The following is a 21,346-nucleotide window of genomic DNA, read 5'->3' as shown; positions in this document are numbered from 1 at the left end:
TCAACTTTCTTATCTTTAAAATAGATGTGGTGATTCCTTTCCTGTCCTTCTCACAGTATTGTGCAACTGAAGTAAAATAAAGGACACATGTCCGGGTGCTTTCTGTAAACTGTAAATGGCTCTACAAACTTTGGTAATATTAGCTTAGACCTCTAATCCTTCTGTTAGGATATGTGATGTCACTGGATTCTGCAGGTGCTTTTGGTGACCGGGGATGCAGGATGTGGCTGCAGAGCTACTTTTCTTGAGTTCAGTTTTGCTGCCCTGGGTCCTTCCCCAGCTGTCCTTTCTGCTTTGGAGGCCTCTGTTTCTAGGATGAAAGGAAGGCCTTAGGCCAAGTATCATGTGCCCTAATGGTCTCTTCCATCAGTGCAGAGAAAAGAAAATGGGCCCAATGTTGGCACAAGGAGTAGGAAGATCCTGCCTTGACATCCATTGGGTTTAGAAATCCATCTTTAGGGCCTACAAAGAAGCTGGTAATCAGGTTCCCAGACATCAGCAATCCTGTTTCCAGAGCGGCTTGTGGGGGCACGTACTGGGGATGATCCAGTGTCTAGACAAAGAGCCAGAGCTGGTGGGGGTCACTGGAATTGCAGGGGGCCATGGCTGGCTTTTGGTCCTGGGATGTCAGGCAGGTGCCAGATCCTGAGTTCCTGATGAGCTGATCCTAAAAGGTGACACAGCAAAAAGTCAACCTGGGCCACAGACCTCTAACAGTGCTATTGGGGGGCAATGAGATGGGGAACAATTGATACAAGGCAAAGGAAAACCAACAGGGCACAACAAGGACACTCCCAAATTCCTTTCCTGGGATACCAGACACTCTGATGAGCTATATTCCTGAGTTTCCACCTGTGTCGGGTGCCAATCCCCCACCCCCAGCTTTAGCCTGAGTGGCTGGAATAGATGTAAGACTGTGGGCTTCCCCCTCCCTCAGATGGCCAGGCTTAAAGACCTGGGCCACTGCTGCCCTCCCCCAATTTTCAGCCTGTGATTATGTTTAGACTCCTCCTTTCCCAGTAGCCTCAAAGTTAGGCACTGCTTCTCCTGACCTGGGGTGGGGTGTGGAGGCTCTCTGGGGGTGCTGATTTGGGCTCAGTGCAGCAAGGTATATATCCTGAAGCAATGCTGTGCTTCAAATCAACACTGGAAAGAGCTCGTGCTTTCAAGTCAGACTTAGCCAGGTCTGAATCCCAGGCCTGCCATTTATAAATGATGGGTTTTGGGCCAATTGCAAACTTGCTGAGCTTCATCTGCCTCCTGTACAGAGACAAGGACACCTCTTCCCAAACCAATGTATGTGAGTGCCTTGTTTTACAGCTGGCACACAGAGAGCAGGCAGGAACCACGAATGACCCTTCACCTTCATCTGCTTGGGTTCAGCCTAACAATGCTGAAGCCATGGCAGAGCTGGCCATGAACATAACCTCTGACCACCCCATCTTTGTATCAGCCAGTACTAGCCATCACCAAACATCACGCGAGCCCCGAGAATCCTGCCATGACCAAGCCCACCCTCACCACACTTTCTACATTGCTCTAATCCACCCACGGAGTCTCAGGCAGAAGATGCAGAGGATGCAGAAAATGAGGAGGGGGAGATATGGCCTCAGGTTCTTGATTCTGAGCTTTCTAGGCAACTGACTCACCTGGGTCAATTCCCATTCCTCGTCCTTGGGGACCTGGCTATTTTTGCCAGTGAAGTGACAGCTCCTAAGGCCCAGAGTGCCAGCACTGGCATGTAGACACAGCTGCTTTGCTATGTTGTGGCGAAGGTCCCTCTGGGTTGTGTACTCAAAGTACTGGAAGTCAAGACAGGAGGAAGCAGGTAGAGGTTCACCCAGCACCCTCCAAAACCACCTGCCCTGAGATTCTAACCATACACAGCCTCCTGGGGAGGAAACTGAGTGGGCAAGGCCATGCCAAGACTAGTAATTTATGTGCTGCCTTCATGATTTTTACCATATCACCATATCTGGGTTGTACTGGAATAAGTTACTTAATATCTTTTCTTTAATTGAAAATTAAAATTTAACTTAGCCTCATTTTAAGCTATGTCTGTGAAATCATGTGTTTGATATGCTAGTTTTCTGTTTTTGTTTTTGTTTTTGGCAGCTGGCCAGTACGGGGATCTGAAGCTAGTTCTGCTTTTGCCAATAAAATACTACCAAATTAAAAAATGTTCATCCATGTACCACCTGACGTCATCTTGCAGGCCAGTGGTACAAGAAACTGCTTTAGAATGACTGTCTTCATTTGCATATGCCGGCAGCCTCTTCAGCGTCCCATGGCACTCCTTTCCTCGCTTCAGCTCTGTTTTAAGTGCCTCTTCCTTACCAGATGCTGGGCATTCAGGGTAGATTGAGGGACGGGGAAGGGGAGGTCACCAGTTATTCCTCAGGGAGGTGCTGGGGCATTGTGGGGTGTGGGGTACATTCCCAGGACGTCAGGTAACTACGAGATGTCACAGGTGGTTGTTTTGGGGTCACTGCTAGGTGGTAGGATCAGAGTGGTAGCCTCTGGGCAGGGGAGGCATTCAAGATAAAAATTGAGTGTAGGTGAGGGAAAGTGCTCAAAAATTTTCCACTCCGCCCACCTCACCCAGCAGATGGCCTCCTCCAGCGAGCCTTCTCTGATGGATAGTCCTCTCTTGCACCCACCACTGTCACCCAGTGCTCTCTGGATGTCCCAATTCAGACTTCAGACCTTGTCTGTCTGTGTCATGCACACTCCTCAGACTGGGAGCTTGCTGAGGGCAGGGATGGAATCTCCTCCTCCTTGTGGATCTCCTCCACCCCATCCCTCAGGAGAGGACTATTTAGGGTACAGAAAGGAAGCCTGTGAGGAGTGCCCCAGAGGCAGGCTTCTCTTGGGCTGTATACCTGATTGCCACCAAGGCCGTGGCAGGAGTACATGATGAGGGGCTTCCCCCCACGGTTGTTCTCACCCACATCCAGGCACTGATTGATGCCAAGGTTCTTGATCTGCAGAAGAGTAAGCAGAGAGTGGAAGCGGGAGAACATAGTCAGGTGTTTCTCAGTTTGTGGTGTGGGGCCCACCTGGAATAAGTTTGCATGGCTGGATTTCCTATCTGTGATTTTTCTACTCTGCTCACCTCTGCCATTAACCTGGATGCCTGGAGTTTATAGCAAAGTGAGATGCTGAGCCCCAGATGCTGGGAGGGGCAGGACTGTACACCCTCTGTGGGGCAGGATGGGCAACCTCCCAGGATGCCAGGTCCCTGGAAGGAGCCCTCTGCACATGGGAGTTTCCTTGTGGGCAGAGGTTCTCACAGTGTGGTCCCCAGACCAGCAGCATCACCTGGGAACTTGTTAGAAATGCATATTTTCAGACTTCACTCCAGTCCTCAATCAGAAATTCTGGGGATGGGGCCCGGCAGTATGTGTTTTAACACATCTTCCTGGTGGTTCTGATGCATGTTAGTATTTGAAAACCACTGCTTATGGGTCATTCTCACCTTAGAAGATTTTTTAGCTCTCTCTAGAAGCCCCAAAGCGGCCTCTCAGTCTTCCTCCTAGATAAAGGAGGGTGGCAGGTAAAAGTCATCTCTTGTCTGTCACCTATCTGTGGGGTAAGTGGTCTCAAACTTCTCCAGGGGGTGCTGTCATGATGAGTGGGCAGGTTGGTTCTTAACACTTACAGCTCCATAGAAAGTGGGCTTCAGGTCAGGAACAAACATCTCTGGGTAGATGTTGTGCAGGAACCAGGAAAAGTTGTGACAGTGTAGCTGTTCCCTCAGCTTCAGTCGTTCCGAAACGTCACCAAAGGATTTCTGTCAACCAAGCCAGCCCCCTAAGGGTCAGTCCCACCAGTCTTGACCTTCCTGCCCAGGTTGACGTAGCCTGGACAGCATGGAGCTCCTGCAGCCATGTTCTCATAGCTCATTCCTGCTCAGGACCTGCTAGGGCTACCGGCTCAGCCTCATTTCCAATTCTGAACCTCCTGCCTTGGCTTTGGGAACTCTGTCCCTAGCCCCCATACTCGCTCATCTCCTGTGACTTTCCAGATAGCTCTCTCCCAGTCCCCAATTCTGAGTGTCTCGGAGCCATTCCTCCTGTCAAAGGTTCTGCCTCCAAATCTCTTCTCCCTTACCTCCCCTCCTGAGCGATGCTGGGGGTCTCCAGGTAGGGACAACCAATCTCCTCTCCCCATTATCCAGCCTTCCAAATCTATGTGGCCTCAGGCCCTCCACTGGGCTCTGGCTCACAGAGCTCTGGGGGTGAAGGGAGGCGCCAGAGAGTGGAGATGGGGTGGGCCTCTGCTGTGAAGCCCTGACCGGGTGTGGGATTCTGTCCTTCCCTTCCCCTGAACACCCGCTGAACATTTCCTCTCACCTCTTGGGCCATCTTTGCTGCCTGCAGATTTCTCCTATAGAAAATGCTCTTGTAGCTGTCCATCCAGACTTCAGCCAGGCGCACTTGGTTGCGAGCAATGACACTGACGCCTTTGGGAAAGGTGTGGGGGCTCTTGGTACGGAACACGTGGCCTACCACAGAGCAGGGGATAATCTCCAGCTGGCCCCCACACTGCCACACCTGATGTAAGAGGAGACAGGATGGTGCCTTCAGTGCAGTGGGTGGGACAGTCTTCCCCCAAGCTGTTCTGTTCCTATAGTGCTAGACCCCAGGTCCAAGGACTCAGGCAAATTCTGCTCTCCCTGGTAAAAAGGACATTGACCAGGCTTCTTCCTACACCATGACTACACAATCCTAGGCTCTCTGATGTTGGTTCATGCTGATTTAAGCAAACAGAGATGTGCAGGGTCCTGAAGTTACCAGGGCCCACTTCAGAGAAAAGATTGTTGGTTAACTTAGTGTCTGTACACCTACTTTGAGCTCTGATCACTTGGCTTTTTGACCTGGAAATGTGATTTTATCAGCTCACGCAGATGTTACTGAAAACTCAAGCTCCCCCAAATCAGAGCATCAATGCATTAATTAATAGCAAGGATAGTCAACTGCCAGGTGACATCTGGTAGTCACCTGTACCCTTAGCACGCTAGCTTCCCAGGAGAGAGATTGACAGAGGTCAGAGGCTCATTGAGGAGCCCCAAATCAGAACACTCGGAGTTATGGTGACTGGCTGGTGACCCTTCTCCATGCCAGTGGGCTAGCTTAAGACATTTGTCCCACTGGTCTCTTCTCTTGGGTTTTAGATTGGGAGGTATGTTATTCATTTTAGTATGGCAGCAACAGAAATAAATAATCATAGTAACAGCAGATATCAATTAGGTGCTTAATGTGTGCCAGACACTGTGTGAGGTGACTTCATGAATGAGCTCATTTACTTACTGATTACTTTTCCACTGGCATGGGGATTTGTGTAGATTTCATAGAGAGGCAAGGTTCTTCCTGACCTAATCTTAATTTGCCTAATTCCTGGAATTGCTCAGAGTTCTGGTGTCCGTCAGAATCGGGGCCACCATCTTCTGCTACAGTTGTGAAGAGCTTGTTGAGCATAGGTAGGGATACTCCAAAGGCTACCAGGGCATGTGTCCTTTGACCTGGGAAGGGGAGCCTGATTTTTCTAGAAAAGGATGGTGATTGGTTACTGACCTGTTTCTACCTTCACCCTAACCCTTTTCCCATAGATATTGCAAGAGTCCCCAGTCCCCAGATGTCCAGTCCTTATTTCCCCTATTATCCTTTCCCTCTCAGCAGTTCTGCCAGTAATTTGTTTCAAGCTGTGCCGTCTGATTACCAAAGCCCTACTGCCACAGACAGGGAGTGGGGGCAGAGGAAGGGTGGAGCCATGAGGGGAAACAGCCACCCTTTGGAATTCAGTTGCAGATGTGACATCCCTGAGGCTGCTGCTGCCTGAGAGATGCTCCTCAAGATGTCCCCTGGGATGTTGTGGTTCCCCATGAAGCCCTCTTCGCTCTCACCCGGAAGGACATTTCCACGTTCTCCCCTCCCCAGATCTCCATCTGATTATCATAGGTACCGATGTGCTCAAAGTAGGACTTGGAGATGGAGAAGAGGCCACCAGCAAACGTCGGGGATCTAGAGAGACAGAGGGAGAAGCAAGTGCATCTTCTGCCAGAGGCGAAGTGGGAGCCTGACAGGGAAAGCTGTCTGTGGATCCCCTCCTAGGCCTCCTGGCCTCCCTCCCCCTCCTTTCCTCTTTCCTGAGACATGCAGCCTCTCTTCCTCTGAGTCACCCATTCACTGAGCTTTTAGTATGTCCTTTTTATCTTCTAGGACCAGGTCAAGGAGAGATGTCATTATCATTACTCTCCTCTAAAAGGCACTCATTCATTTATTCAACCAAGGATGTATGAAACATTGGCTACCAGGGCTTCTCCTATATGTTGGACATATGAAGCTGAGAGAGACAGATCCAATTCCCTGAAGGCTCAGTCTAGTAGCAGAGGGTTGAGCTTCTATTGTCCACTTTTTGGCAGCAAAGTGCCTGGAGCGTAGTAGATACTCAGTTTTCAGAAGCTGCATGAAATTGTTTTTGAAAATAGGTGGGATTCAAACCATGAATGAATGAATGAAAGAATGAATATTATCAGCTGGGCCAACTCCATTCTGTTTCAGGGTCCCTGGCCATAGAGGAGCTATAAAGCCACAATGTTAGAAGCTTAGTCTAAGTGCTTTATACTGCATGAGAAACTTTAGCTTTGGGGAAAAGCTGCCAGTTGCTTTGAACAGGGGAAACTGATAAGATGTGCTCCTTGATGCAGGGTGGGAAGTGAGGTGAGACCAAGCTCAATTTGGACTACAGAGAGTATTTGGAGGTTATAAAAAGATTCCGGCTTTCTGGGGCTGGCTGGTTAGCTCAGCTGCTGGTTAGAGCTTGAACCCTGGACCTTCGTGTTATCAGCACCACGCTCTAACCAACTGAGCTAACCAGCCAACCCTATGCATTCCTAGAATTTAGACACTAGCTTGCTCATAAGAAGGTGTGGGCCTAAGGATTAGGGTAGTCACATGGACAAGGGGAAGTGTAAGCAAAATGGAAGGCCAGGATGGGAGCTGGGGAAGATGGGGCAGGAACACACAATCATTAGCTGTTGGCCTCTGCATTGGGCCAGGCTAGGGCTTTGCTGCCTTCAGTGGGTAGTAGCTTCATGAGGTACAACAAAGCAGAAAGATACTGAAACCTCCGTAACCCCAGAAATTATCAAGGTGCTTTATACACAGTGGGGGCTCAATCAAGTTTCATTGGACTGATCTATCAAGGTGACTACGTAGGAGCTGACTTTGGTGTTACCCTGACGCTCCTCATTTTGCCCTGAAATTGGCTCCTGGAGCCATTTTCTGGGAGGAATTGCAGTCAGGAAACCCTGTGCTCAGGCTGGCTTCCTGTCACTGGTTCTGGCCTCTCCCAGTGTTCCTAAGCCAGCTTTGGTAGGGTGTAGAGAGGCTCAGAGAATCCTGGAACTCCAGATGAGTGCTTTAAAGCTAACCCGCTTCCTCTCAAGGGTCCCCCCCACAGGAGCCTGTCTCTTGTCTTTGAGAAGTCTCCCAGACCGAGAAGTCATTGACAAATTAGCTATGAGGATAAACCCTACATGGGGAACTTCACTATAGAACCACAACCAACAGGCAACCTCTGGTAAACACACTGCATTTTGAAGTCTACTTCCTGGGATCCCCTGGCTCCTCTACCTCTCCCCTTAGCCTCCCATTAGCTTAGAGGGTAGAGAGCGGGAGGGTACTGCCAGTACTCCTCCTGGTGAGGTACTATGCGAGGCACCTTGGGTGAGCCATGCATGCTACCAGGGCATTTGGACCAAGGAGCAAATTCATTCCTCAAACATTGGAGCTTTGTCTTCCAGATGTATGGTTTTTGTACATGGAAGCCAGGGACATCAGTGATGGTCGGGGGCCAGGTGCCTTGTCCCTGACTGTGCTGCTGTGGGCGTGGGGAGGGGTAATTCGTTGCTGCACACACCAAACAAAAGGTGTCTATGAAACAACGGAGGTTTAGTAGGCAGTTCCAATTTCTTTTCTGCTCCTGCCGTCTCTTTTCCCTCTCTCTTAATGGAGACAGAGCAGCTGGCTGTTCAGGATCCATGGAATTCCTTCCTGTGGCACCCACTTGGGCCCTCTCTGTTGAGATCTGGGCAGTTTCTTAGGATTTTGGGCATTTCCTACTCTCCCCTCCTTTCAGACTTTTCCTCTTGTCTCTGGCCACTGTATCCCCAGCCTGTGCTTCCCTCCAACCCTGATATATATTCATTCAGCTAACCCTTAAACCTCCTGGCCAGTATAGGGAAAAAATGGCACAAATAATCTAAAACCATAGGATACTCTAAAAGTCACTCCTCAAGTCAGTTTGTCTAAGACAACTGTTAAAATAAACTTCTAATACCACTAACAGGCAATCTGGGGAGGGAAGGACAGGGTGGGTGTAAGAGGGTGTAAGCCCAGTTGGGCATTAAACAGTGGATTAATTTTCAACTACCCACCCTACAGCTCGGGCTGGCAGACTATAGCCTGTGGGCAAAATTTGGCCTGGCTGCCTTTTTTATAAGGTTTTTACATTTTTAAACGGTTGTAAAAAAAAAATTAAAAAATAAACAAAGAAGAATATATGACAGACAGTACGTGGCTGGCAAAGCCTAAAATATTCACTATCTGGCCATTTACTGAAAAAGTTCAGGGCAACTGCAATAAGCTGCAAGCTGTGGAAAGCCCATCTATTCTCTGCGGTAACATTAAAGTCATGGGTTCAGATCCCCATATTGGCTAGCCGCCCCCCCAGCCCCCCAAAAAAATGAAAAAGAAGAAAAAAATGGAAAAAAGGCTAGCTGGTTAGCTTAATTGGTTAGAGCACGGTATTATAACACCAAGGTCAAGGGTTCAGATCTCCATACTGGCCAGCTGCCAAACAAAAACAAAAACAAAAACAAAAAACCAGAAAAAAATTTTCTTAGAATATGTTCTCAGTTTTTGCAAAGATAGTGACCTAGTAGCATATACCACTCCCTCTTATTACAATGGCTTTTCAACAATGGTGCCCTCTACCCACTGGCTCTCACCTGCTCTGCAAGTACTAGTCATGTCCTTCCATGTATAGGCAGGAAGAAATGAGATAAAGTGTGGATAGCCCTTAGTCCAGTACTTGGCACACAGTAAGTGATAAGACCAAGCTAATATGGTGTGAGGCAGTACAGTGCCAGTTAGCACTTGGGGTCAGACAGGCTGGGATGGGTATCTTGCTCTACCATTTGCTAGCTGCATGACCCGACATCAACTGTATATGACTACAAGCCTCAGCGTTCTCACCTGTAGACCAGGCTAACCATAGTACTTACCTCAAAGGGAGTGAGGATGAAATAAAATATGTCAAGTGCTCGACAGAGCACCTAATAAATGTTGATGTGAGATGGCCCAGGTCCTTGGAACTGGGAGGGATGCGGCCCTGGAGGCCAGGTCAGGGGCTCAGCAGACTGTGGTCCTTACTTGATGGGGTAGGTCTCATCCTTGCGCCTCTGCTTCTCCCGTGGAGGTAGAGTCTCCCAGCCGAAGGTCAGGCTCCAGTCAAAGTTGCCACGGCTATGGACTTTGCCCCTCTCGACAGGCTTGGAGAACTCGAAAGTGTTAAGGTCAATGGTGACAATGTCCGGGCTCACCACCACTGTTTTGTCCTCAGCAATTCGAGCTAAGAGGGGCTCCAGCCAGCCGTGGAAGCACTCGCCTGCAGACCCAGACCAGAAGGCTGTACTCACGGTCCTGCTCACAGCTGAGCCCCAGCCCCACCCCAGGGCAGGGAGAGAGACCTGGGAGGGTAAGAGGAGCCTCCACCCACTCCCTAGTTATGGGCAGAGAAACACAAGCAAGCTCCACAGCTGTAGGGAGCACAGGGAGATCTGTAAACCTCATAGTGACCCCTTCCCCCTGCAAAGATGGAGGCAGCTTTAGAAAGGAGAATGGAGGTCTAAGGAGAGTAACATAGTCAACTCAAGTGATCCACAAGTCCAGGAGAGGCCCCAAGTGAATATCTTCAGGGTTTCCATCCTTATCCAGTCAAATCAGCCCTCCCCACCAAGTGTGGATTTCAGAAGGGGGTGTTCCCTGTCCCAGGAGTATTTGCCTCTAAAGCTTTAGTTCCAATTGTAGAAGAATAATCCCTTTCATCTGTCTAGCCCTTTGAGATTTTCAATGAACTTGTGCATATAATACTTCATTTGGCTCTCAAAGTAATAATTTTGTTAGGTGAGTAAGGTTGGTATCCTCATTCCCATTTTACAGATAAGGAAATTGAGGCTTAGTTAGTGGCAGTGTCAGAAATCAAAACAGCGTTTCTGACTCCAAGTCTAGAGTTTTCCCCAATATATATCACTGCTCTTAAGGAACATTTTTTCCCCCTGACAAAGGTGTGGAGGTGTTTGGTTTTGGGAAAGAGGGAAGCCTTCCTGGCTCCATGTGGAAAAAGAAGGAAAGCCTCACATGAACCAGTTCTCAGTTATAATAGGAGGCCTCTCTGAGAGTCTGAGCTCAGAACAAGGTACAGTTGGGGCAGAGGGGAAGGGATGAGTGTCTGGGGCTCCAGAATACACCGCCAGCAATTTTGGGTCCCCAATTGTTTGGGGCTCTTTGTGCCTCCTCATAAGACATCTTTGGGATTAGGGTAAAATGGGAAGGGGCCATGGTGATGCTGTGGTGCCAGCTCCTCATTATAGCAGGGGTGGGCACGGGACCAGGGTGCACTCCTGGGTGCTGGGCCGGCACTCTTCTACTCACAGTGAGCATCCAGGAACGTGAGCACCTCTGCCTGTGCCACGCTGGCCCCCAGCAGCCGGGCGGTGATCAGCCCCTTCCGCTCCTCCTGCCGCACCACCTTCACGACCTGCAGCTGTGTCACGTACTGCTCCAGCTTCTCCTTCAAGTACTCTGGAAGGGACAGTGCTATTGTTAACAGCTCACCACTTTGTTACAAACCTAATTCCCTGTGGGCACCAAGCCCAGGTGCTCCAGCCCACCTGCATTCTAACCGTCCCACACCTATGAGTGCTGACTGTCCAGAATGGAGATGCACTAAGCAATTCCACAGAAGCTAAAGGTGGGGAAGGGGTGGAAGGAGAGGATGGGAAGAAGGAGGAGGAAGCCTGCCTGTGGCCAAGCCCTCCCTGCCAGGATGCTGGCTCTGCAGTGCTGGATCCTGTGCCTGTTTACCTAGGAACCTTCTCTGACGTCTGAGACGGCACCTCAGAGTTGTATCTCTGGTCTCAAATAAAGTACAAACTTCTGACAACGGCCCTCAGATGCCTCTTGGTCTCCCTGCCCTCTTAGCCACCATCTCTCAGAGCTGCAATTCCGACCTCCTCTCCTGTCACACCTGGTGGCTGGAGCAGTCATTTCTCAGTGTCTACGATTCCCTGTCTGCCAGGCTCTTCACAATAAGTTTGAGAGGCAGAGGACACACACACGTTGATTTCTTGCTTGCTGGATCTGCAGCAAGAAGTCTTACTCTAATCTTCTTCATTGCCTCCTCTGCAAAGGGAATTCTTTAAGAAAATGAAAACATCCCACACAGCTTTTAATTATATTTTTAAAAACATGCACTGAGTGCCTACAGTGTGCCAGACAGTGTTAGGGACTGGGGTACAGCAGTGATCCAGACCGATGTGAACATTTGTCCTAAGGAATACACTGCCTGGGGAGCAAGGCCAACCAGAGAACAGGTGATTTTGGACAGGTGACACAGGGTTGGGGAGGTGCAGAAGGTCCAGCCACCCTGAATTTGAGGAGGGCAGGGAAAGCTTTTGAAGGGAGGGGTACTCTGCTGGAAGCTCCTATTGAGGGGGAGCTTTTAGCTCTATTTTGAAGTAATCCATCTTGAAACATAATCCATATCTTACCTATGTTTTATTAACTGCCATTTTGGTTTATCTGTGTCACTGTTCTGTTCTGACTATCCAGAATGGAGATGCCTGTAGTTTTAGAGGTGGAGGACTGCTATGACATTGTGGGAATGTCCTTTCCCTTTTGGGCTGTGAATAAGCTTAGGCCTTGCTCTGAATGCAGTGTCTTACAAACTGTGGATCCTGAAGTCAGTCAGTTTAGGGGACTGCACTGATCTCTCTCACATGCACTCTCTCTCTTTCTCACTCTCATACACACGCACATGCACACATGAATGCACATTATACCTGAACACTTGAGCACCTACTATGTGCCAGTCACTGAACTAGTTGCTTTCACATTAACTTCCTTATTTAATCTTCTCTATGATGGTTAACAACTCTGTGAAATAGGGAATATTGTCCCAATGTTTATAGATGAAACACTAAGTCTCATAGTGATGAGCCCAGGGTCACAGAAAGTGTGAAGGGCAGCAGCAGGATCCTGACCAGTTTGTGTCTGAGGATTTCTCACCTCCTGCCTCCAGGAGCAGCAAGGCCGCTTGGCAAGGACTTAACATGTATGGGTTTCAAGGTGGTCTCTGCAGCCTCCCTTAGTCATCCGAGGCCTTGCTTCCCTATGTGTGAGACCCCAGGAGGAAGAGGGAGGAAAGTGACTTGTTCAAGCTCTTCTCTGGTCACTCACTGCCCAGGAGGGTGGAGCCCTAGGGGAAGGAAACCATAATTTGGAACTTCAACTCTCTTCTTTTCTTCTTCTTCAATTCTACTAGGTAGACGGGTGTTCATGACACGGTGCTGACTTATGAATGGATTCTCTGGGCAGTCATCTGAGGAGGGAGCTGTACCTTACTCCAGGAATGAGGCCTCTTGTCTCTGGGTACCAGGACCTCATGAGTCAAAATTAGCCTCATGTGGCAGCCTCAGCCTAGCACTCACTTAGCAAACATCTGCTAATGCACAGCCTACATGCCAGACACTATCCTGGGCAGGGAGGGGCCTGGTCTGGGTCCCGCCATCAAGGAGCTCTTAGACTCATAACCCAACTACAACCCCAAGTTCTGGCTCTGACAGGAAGAAGGGAGGAACCCCAGCCAGGAGCTTCACCTTCACAGTGTGGCTGACGTTTCCCCTGAGAACTCGCTTAACTCTGCTCACAGGAAGTTCATGGTAGTGGAGATAACCCAGGGACAAAACATCACAGGAAGTGGGTTTTGTGGTAAGAGACTGAGAAGTGCTGAGCTGTGAACCTCAGGGGGCCTTGAGCACGACAGAGCCCTCTCCCACGCCTTCCTTCCAGTCTCAGGTGGCTAGGCAGACCTGGGGATTCTGAGCCTGAGAAGCTCCCAGCCATTGGCCTCAGGACGTTCTAGGGGAGTGAGACAACTTCTCTAAAAAATGCTCCTCCTGATAGTCTTCTTCCTGTCCTACTCCTGGACCCACTGGATAAATAACCCAGAACTGAGAGTACCAGAGTTGAGTATGTACACACAGATGAACCCATCCATACTCTTATGTCCCCCAGAGATAGTTTTCTAATTTAGGGTCAACACCCTACCATCCCAACCTAAGGTCATTCTTCATGACTTGAGTCCATAAAACCCCTGCAACCCTTAACACAGACATCTACATAGTTTAAAATACCATCTAGGAGCTCTACTGGTGCAATAGGTTAGTGTGTGGTACTTATATGAAATACCATCTATCTTCGGTTGGATGTCTAAGAGAACTAAAAACCTAATAAATGCCTAAAATAGAACTCTGGATCCTCGCCACCCCCACCAGTTCCCATGTCAGTAGACAGTAACAGCATCCCTTCAGCAGCTCTAACCTGGAAGTCATGCTAGATTCTACCCTTCTCTCACCTTCCACAGTCTACAGCAAGTACTGCCAGTTCTGTCTCTCTGTCTTCACTGTCACCCCAGCAATAATGTCTTAATTAATCTACTGGCCTCTATATCACTCTCCCCAGTCTATTGTTGATATGGCAGCCACAGTGGTCAGCAGAGTTATCTATTAAAACTACAAATCTCATCATGTCACTACAGTGGTTTAAAGGTGAAGATCCCCATAACAGGCAGCTGCCAAAGACGAAACAAAAAAAACCCACCAAAAAAAATAATAAAATAAATAAATAAATAAATAAAATAAAATTGCACTTAAAAACAAATCCAAACGGTACGGTAGTTCCTTTAAAAAAATTAAACATAGAATTACCATGTGATCAAGAAATTTCCCTTAATGGGCATATACTCAAAATAAACAAAAGCACAGACTCAAACAGACATTTGTACACCCACGTCCATAGCAGCATTGTTCACAATAGTCAAAAGGTGGAAGCAACCCAAGTGTCTATCAGCAGATGAATGGATAAACAAAATGTGGTATATCCATGCAACGGAATATTATCTCACCGTAAAAAAGAGGGAAATTCTGACACATGCTACAACGTAGATGAATCTTTAAGACATTACACTATGAAATAAGCCAGACACAAAAGAACAAATACTATATGATTCCACTTATATGAGGTGCCTAATCAAATTCATAGAGACAGAAGAATGGTGGTTGCTGGAGGCTGGAAGGAGGAGAGGACGGGAAGTTTTGTTTAATAGCAGTTTCAATTTGGGAAGATAAAGAAGTTCTGGAGATGGATGGTGGTGATGGTCGCACAACAGTGTGCTTGTATTTAATGCCACAGAGCTGTGCGCTAAAAAATGGCGAAGGTGGCACATTTTATATTATGTATATTTTACTACACACACACACACACACACACGCATGCACACACCCCACATACTGCCCATAACGTACAAAGATCTCATGATTCAGTCCCACTCGTTTCCCTAAACTCACATGTCCCTGTGCTCTTTCTGCTTCCCTGCTCACTTCCTTTCACGCCAGCCTTCTTTCTGCGCTGTTAATACACCAAGCCTTGGGCCTTTGCATTGGCTGTTTCTTTTGTGGGGAATACTCAGAGTAGCCCTCCCTAAAAGAGCTCCCTAATTACTCACCAGACCATCACCCTGCATTCTTTTCTTTTTTTTTTCTAATTTGATTTGCCTCAAACTAGCAAATCCTCACAGCTGCGAGGCCTATGTTCTCTTCTCCTTGGCCTCCCCCAGTGGCAGAGGAGGGCTTTTGACATGGGATGCCCTGTTTGGGGCCGGCATAGTAGATGGATGCACAGTTTTCAGATGCTGCTGGAGTGTGACATTCAGACCAGGAGTGAACCTTGGCTGCTGAGACAGCCACTCAGGAGTGAAGTCTGTACCATGGTTCTGACTGAGAGGTGGGAAAGAAAAAGTCCCCTGACCTACCACTGGATCTCCTCCCCGCCAGTATCAAATGCCCATATCCTCAGGGTCAGAGGGTTGCTGCTGGGTGCCTGCATAGGAGAACAAAGAGCAGCAGCAACATTGAATTTCAGCAGAGATACAGCCCTTGTTTGTGTGTGTGTAATGAGAGCTGGTTAATCTGATCAAACAGTCAAACGTGTGGGAAATGGTATCCCGCCGTGGACGGCAGAGATTTCTGACCATGGGTTTGAGAGTTCTTTCCCTTTCCTCAGTGAACATTGCTTAAAGTATCTCAAGAGTCCAAAAGCCCTCAAGGTAGGGTTGTTTATCCTAGGGTTCACAAATTCTCTGAAATTGCATGCAAAAATGTGGTTGGTATACACTGTTGTGGGCAATGATGCACTATTCGAGGGAGACGTGTGTAGCTTTTAACAGAATCTCAGAGGAGGCCAGGACCCAGAAAAATAAGAATAATTGGTTTAGATTTCTCAGGACAGTGATTTGGAGATGTTGGAATTAGCCTTAGGACAGAGTCCAGGGTAACAAGGGAGGGATAAACAGAGAGAACGGGAACAAGTGTCTAGTGGTCTGCTGGGGGCAGGCACTTCGGAGAAGCTACTGCAAATTCCACCCTACCGGGCATAGGTCGCTCTGCCCTTTTGATGCTGCCGGGGCCAGCCTGGTCATTATGACACTTGTCTAGCCTGGTTAGAGGAGTTGCCCAGTGAGACACTTATACCTTACAGACTCACAAAATTCTGGGTGAAAAGTTAAAATTCCCACCACATGTGATTCAGGTGAAGGAGCTTCTGAGGGATGGGTAGCAAAGGGCTGGGGGGAGAAAGGTCACGAGAGAGGCTGGTTTGAGCAGAAGGGCAGCTGACATACTTGCTCCCATGCCACACAACCATTCCATTGCTACTAAGATTCCCTGTAGGCCACTCCCAAGCCCCTCCCATCTCTGCCAAACTCTTCCTGGCTCCCTTTACAGAAGCCTAATTTACACATTCCTTGTCCACTGGAGGCTTTCACTGAATCCCTGATCCCTGCTTGCCTTTGCTTTTTAGGAGCTGCTAAGGGTCTGCCTTCCCTGGGAAAATGTGAGCTCCTTGAAGAATGGACTCAACAGTGCTCCTGCTTAGCCCTCCTTCCCCAGCTTTCCATAGCCCTAGTCCTCTGTTCACCATCACCCCTCACCAAAAGGGCGGGGGGAAAGCTGTGGGAAGGTGAGGAGAGGCAGCAGCTCTATCAGAGAGGCCCCAGGGCATACACTGGCAAGTGCAGAGTCAGTTCCTGCCCTTGATATAGGAGCATAGGCACAGAAGGCTAACCTGGGAGAGCCCCAGACGCCATGAGCCACCTGGGAGGAGGGCTCAGCTCCTGGAGACTCCCAATGCCACAGCCCCTTTCCTAGTTCTGGCCCTGTCACTCCTCTCTCAAGTGATTATAAGAACTTCTTCTCTGGACTCTAGGTCCTCTACCTCTCCTCTTGCTAATCACTCCCATCCCTCTGAAACGAGGCCACTCTCCAACTTAAACACCTTTAGTGACTCCTCATTTCTTTCCAAAGAAATACTTTTAGCATGGCACGAAGGTGAATGTCAATTCAACATCTTTTTAGTCTCCTTCCCTCAACAAACCCAGGCTTCGGCCACACCAAATCTCCCAAACAAACACATTCATGTCACAAGGACTCTGCTTACGCTCTCTTCTGGGAATGCCCTTCATCCACTCCTCTCTCCCTAGACACTCAGCCTTTAAGGCCCAGCTCCAACCTGGCCTCCACTGTGGATCAGCCCCAGCCATGCCAGGCATACACAGTACCTCCTGGCTACATATTCCCATCGTGCATTGTTCACACACAATGAGTAAAGTGAAACTAAGGCTACGGAGCTCTTACTTGATGCCCAGTACTCTGCGGCACACGAATTATCTAATTTATGACCTATCTCAGATCCCTCACCCATCATGTGAGGGAGTCAATTCTCCTCATTTTTCAAAGAGAAACTGAGGTTCAGAGAGGCCAAGTGCTTGTCCAAGGTTACAGAGCCAGGAACAGTCAGAGCTGGGATCTGGATTCCTGGGTATTAGACTCTCGAGTGCATGCCCTTTCACATCTGCTAGAGAAATGTTATGGCCATACCACTATGGGTGGTGTTACAAGCGGCCATCTGGCCTATGAGGGTTGTTAACTGTTTTAGGAGAGGATCTGTCTCATTTGTCGTGGTATCCCTAATGCCTATGTTAGAGCCAGGAACTGAGTGCTCAGGAGGTGTTTGTGGAATTACTTTGAAGGGTGAAAGTTTAGTGAGCAACCTTACTTACCTATTAACAACTATAGCAAAAAGGGCTTGAGGAGGAGTCTTCGAGAGCAGCAGAGTGGTCAAGCAGGTAAGAAACAGACGGGAAGACCCGTCCCTACCCTCTGCCCTGACCCCTCCCAACATTTCTGAGTTGGGGTTGGGCTTGGCTGCTCTAAGGGAGTCTTAGAGACCAAAGCTGAGAAGCTCTCGGAGCTCTTTGGCTGAAGTGTGAAGGAAGTCCAGGCTCTAGGAATGTGGTCTGCCTGTCCCCTGTCCCCCACCAGCCTTCTTCCTGCTCTTGCCCTTTTTGATGAGTTACAATGCCAGGCAGCAGGCCATGAAGTAATGCCTCCTTCCTTGTGAGAACCTGCCCACCTGCTTGAGTGCCCATGGGAGATCCCAGCCCCCTCATCAGAGCCCCTCTAGCCTCACCGTCAGTGCTGGCATCATCCACCAGTATGATCTCCCTCAGCATGATGGCAGGGGTGGTGTGGAGGACGCTATACACTGTTCGCAGCAGCGTGGACCAGGCCTCATTGTGAAACACAATGATGACGCTGGTGGTGGGCAGTGGGGGGCAGCGCCGGAACTTCTGGTTGACACACCTGGAAGGATGAAAGTATGAGCAAAGATCCCCCAAACCACCCTCCACTCCTCTGAACCACCAGCCTATATTTTTTGTCATAGCTGAGAAGAGCTGCTCCCTGTCCCTGTCTCCCCACCACCCACTCTGAGCCTCTGCACAGGTCCTAACCAACCCACTCCAAAACCCACCCCCCAGAGCTGGCTCGGTGCCCCTGGCTGTGATGCTGAGGCTCTTCCCCCCTCGCTCATCTGCTCTCTGCTACCAGGCTAGGAGTTCCCAGGGCTGACTCTCCTCCTCTGTAACGTACTGCATAAAGTGTAATCCAATCTAGAGGTCCCAGAGGGGTAGGTAATAAAGGGCAAATTTGACATCTGAGAAAAGTGACTACAATTTCCATATTCAATGAGAACAAAAAGGCTCTTCCCTTTACAATTTAAGGTTCCTCTAATCCATTTCCCCATTAACTCCCTGTAATCTGACACTACTAACACAGTTTCCTGTGACCTCTTCTCTATCCTCACCCACTCTAACCATTCCATGGCACTTGGTCTTGCTGCTACCTTCTTGACACCTCATCTTTGGATGTGCGTGGGAATGTGTGAATCCTGGATCCCAAGGACTCATGTGACCTAACACCCTTTCCTGACCCCCTCTGCTGGTCAGAGAGGTTTCTCATGGACCCTTCAGAGATTCCCCAACTTCCTCCACTCACTGCTGTCATGCCCAACACCCCTCTCTGCTGAGGAGCTCCTGATAACTCCAGGTGACTCCTTGTTCTGGGGCTATAATACTTGGTCCAAGTGTGAGGAATCCCTGGCTCACAGCCCAAAAGAACCAAGTGACGGTCCCATTGCCCCAAATTGAGACTATAAACAGCTTCAAATAAAGGTTGGAATCAATTCATGGCCTTGTGACCTTTACTGGAGGAAACCAGGATGGATGGGGATATTCCTGACCACCAGCATTGCTATCAGGAAATGTTCCCTCTCCCAATAGCTCAGCACCAGAGTCCCAGTCTCTGGGGAAGACCTCAGCAGAGGACAAGCCCACTGAAACCACAGCTTGCTATCAGTTCGCCCTCTGAGTTGCCCCTGTGCCAGGGCCTGAGCTCCTTTATAATTCTTTCATATCCTGTCACCTTCATATTGTGACTTACTCTCACAGGTTTCCCTGGGCCTCTGGCCTGACCATAATACCCCTGAACTTCAACACCCGGGATCAGGGTAATTGGTCAGGGAAAGAAGTGAGGACTAAGAGGAAATCCCTGCCCATATTCTAAAATCCCCTTCAACTCTCCTCCTGGCACTTGAGGCCTGCCCTCTTCTAGCACTCTGGGTGCTACTCACTCAGGGGGTCGGGTGTCTGGCCCCAGGGCCCTCTGCAGGGAGATCCGGTCACTGGCAAAGGCATTGAAGCAGTGTTTCTTATAGCCCTCTTCCTTTTCTTGGGTCTCCAGGGGGCTCCATGTGCTCTTCTGAAATGCTTTCCCATCTGCCCCAGGGCTGTTAGGGTCCTGTGGTGGCCGTTCCCAGAAGGGCTTCAGTTCAGCTAGGGTATAGAATCCAGGGAGGCAGGACTGGTTTGTGGAGACCACAGTCTGCTGTGGTTCTGGAGCCCTGATCTGGAGCTTGGGCACCGAATCTCTGAGGTTGTTCACAGCCTCCATCATAAGGTCCAGGACGTGATCTTTCTGGCTCACGAGGGACTTCAGCCATGGCTTCTCTGTGGCCTGCTCCCAGCTGCTTACGTCCCTCTGCAGGATGAAGAGGAAGAGCACAAAGGCGCTGCCCACCATGGCCAGGCGTAGGGGCATGTGGCGTCTGCGGAGGAACCTCATCCTCCAGAACCGATGGGGACCCCAGCTGGGTCAGGTACGAGTCCTGGGCCCGACCTGGAAACAGCACAGTACGTTGTGGGGGTCACACGTTGGGCCTCAGCCTGACAAGGGAGGGAATGAGAGAGAGAAATGAGCCAAGACAGGGGTGGAAGGGAGTCAGGGCATCTGGGGCTTGAGTCCACACTCTGTGGCTGAATGGTGACATCACCTTAATACAGTCACAACTTTCCTGTGCCTAAATTTCCTTTATCCATAAAATGAGGAGAATGGACTCAGTGTTTCTTTCCTGCCATAAAATTCTAACATTCATAGATCTGGAGTAACTGGAACACTGAAACACAGCATGAAGAAATTTAATTGACATAACCACTTTGGGAAACAACTTGGCATTATCAAGTAAAATTTAAAATGAACACACCCTGTGAGCCAACAATTCCACTCGTAGTTTTATATCCCATATAAACTCTGGTACATGTGAACCAGGAGGCATGTACAAGAATGTTTACAGCAGCACAGACTAAGATGGCAAAAACTGGGAACAACCTACAAATCCCTCAGCAGTAGAATGAATAAAGTGTGAAATCTCCATACCCTGGAGTTCTCTACAGCAATGACAAAGAGTGGACCACTTCTCCATGCAACAACATGGGTGTAATGGTGGGTGAAAAAAGCAAGTTGCAGAAATATACAAACAGTATGATTCTATTTATAGAACATTTTAAAATATGCTGAAACAGTATATTGTTTATGAATACAAATATATGGTAAATCTATAAAGAAAACTACAGGAATGATAAACCAAATTTTCTGAAGAGGGAGGAAAAGGTACAGGATCAGAGATGGGTAATAGGGGACGTCAAAGTAAAATGTTTTTCCTTGAAGTGGATCTTATAAATATTCTTCTGTATCTACTAATATTTAGTAAAAAGGAATTTTTTAAAAATCTAAGATTCAATGACAACACCTTCCAGGCAGGACCAGGCATGGGTGTTCACCAGCCTTCACCCCCAGGCACGTGGTCCTACAGCTCAGCAGATGAATGTTTGCAAAACTTTCTGTGGACAGCTCTAGAACTATGAGGCACACTGGTTAAGCACTAGATGTTGGTGGCAAGAGACCAGGGCACAAACGCCAGTTCTGCCCCTTCTAGTGATGGCACCTACCTCCTAGGGTTGTTATAAGGATCAAGTTCAAAAAAACAATTCATGGAAAAAGCTTAGCAGTCTCTGCACAAGGTAAGTACTCAAAAAGTGTTAGTTTTTTATCATAAGTAGCTGTGTGACCCTTGGGTGATATACTTAATCCCTCTAAGCCTCAATTTCCTCATCTATAGTGTAGGGATAACTAATACCTAATTCACAGGGTTGTGGTGAGGATTAAATGTTTGTAAAATACTAAGCAGAGTATTTGTCATATACTAAGCCCTCAATAAATGACATCAATTATTTTTATTATTATATTTGAAAATCCCTGCTCAGCTTCCCA

General features: G+C 48.6%; 1 protein-coding gene across 1 annotated transcript; it reads right to left on the bottom strand.

Annotated features, from left to right (window-relative positions):
* Positions 1 to 553: 553 nt before the first annotated feature.
* On the bottom strand, positions 554 to 19,861 carry GALNT6 (polypeptide N-acetylgalactosaminyltransferase 6). Its single transcript, XM_063075892.1, has 10 exons — positions 19,371 to 19,861; positions 17,871 to 18,043; positions 10,719 to 10,868; positions 9,438 to 9,672; positions 5,906 to 6,023; positions 4,356 to 4,556; positions 3,662 to 3,793; positions 2,883 to 2,984; positions 1,650 to 1,802; positions 554 to 667 (listed from the first exon to the last, which is right to left on the bottom strand). The coding sequence occupies exons 1-10, from the start codon at positions 19,859 to 19,861 to the stop codon at positions 554 to 556; spliced, it is 1,869 nt and encodes a 622-aa protein (XP_062931962.1).
* Between the last annotated feature and the right edge of the window lie 1,485 nt (positions 19,862 to 21,346).

The sequence above is a fragment of the Cynocephalus volans genome, chromosome 12, assembly GCF_027409185.1.
Source record: "Cynocephalus volans isolate mCynVol1 chromosome 12, mCynVol1.pri, whole genome shotgun sequence".
NCBI classification, from domain to species: domain Eukaryota; kingdom Metazoa; phylum Chordata; class Mammalia; order Dermoptera; family Cynocephalidae; genus Cynocephalus; species Cynocephalus volans.
This window is presented reverse-complemented; position numbering and strand designations above follow the sequence as displayed.

Excerpts from the sequence above, each read along its gene's own strand:
- GALNT6 (XM_063075892.1), bottom strand. The coding sequence starts at position 19,861 with ATGAGGTTCCTCCGCAGACGCCACATGCCCCTACGCCTGGCCATGGTG. Across the intron at positions 18,044-19,370 it reads CCAGACACCCGACCCCCTGA|GTGTGTCAACCAGAAGTTCC; the intron begins GTGAGTAGCACC and ends TCATCCTTCCAG. Across the intron at positions 3,794-4,355 it reads CAGCAAAGATGGCCCAAGAG|AAATCCTTTGGTGACGTTTC; the intron begins GTGAGAGGAAAT and ends CTTGGTTGACAG.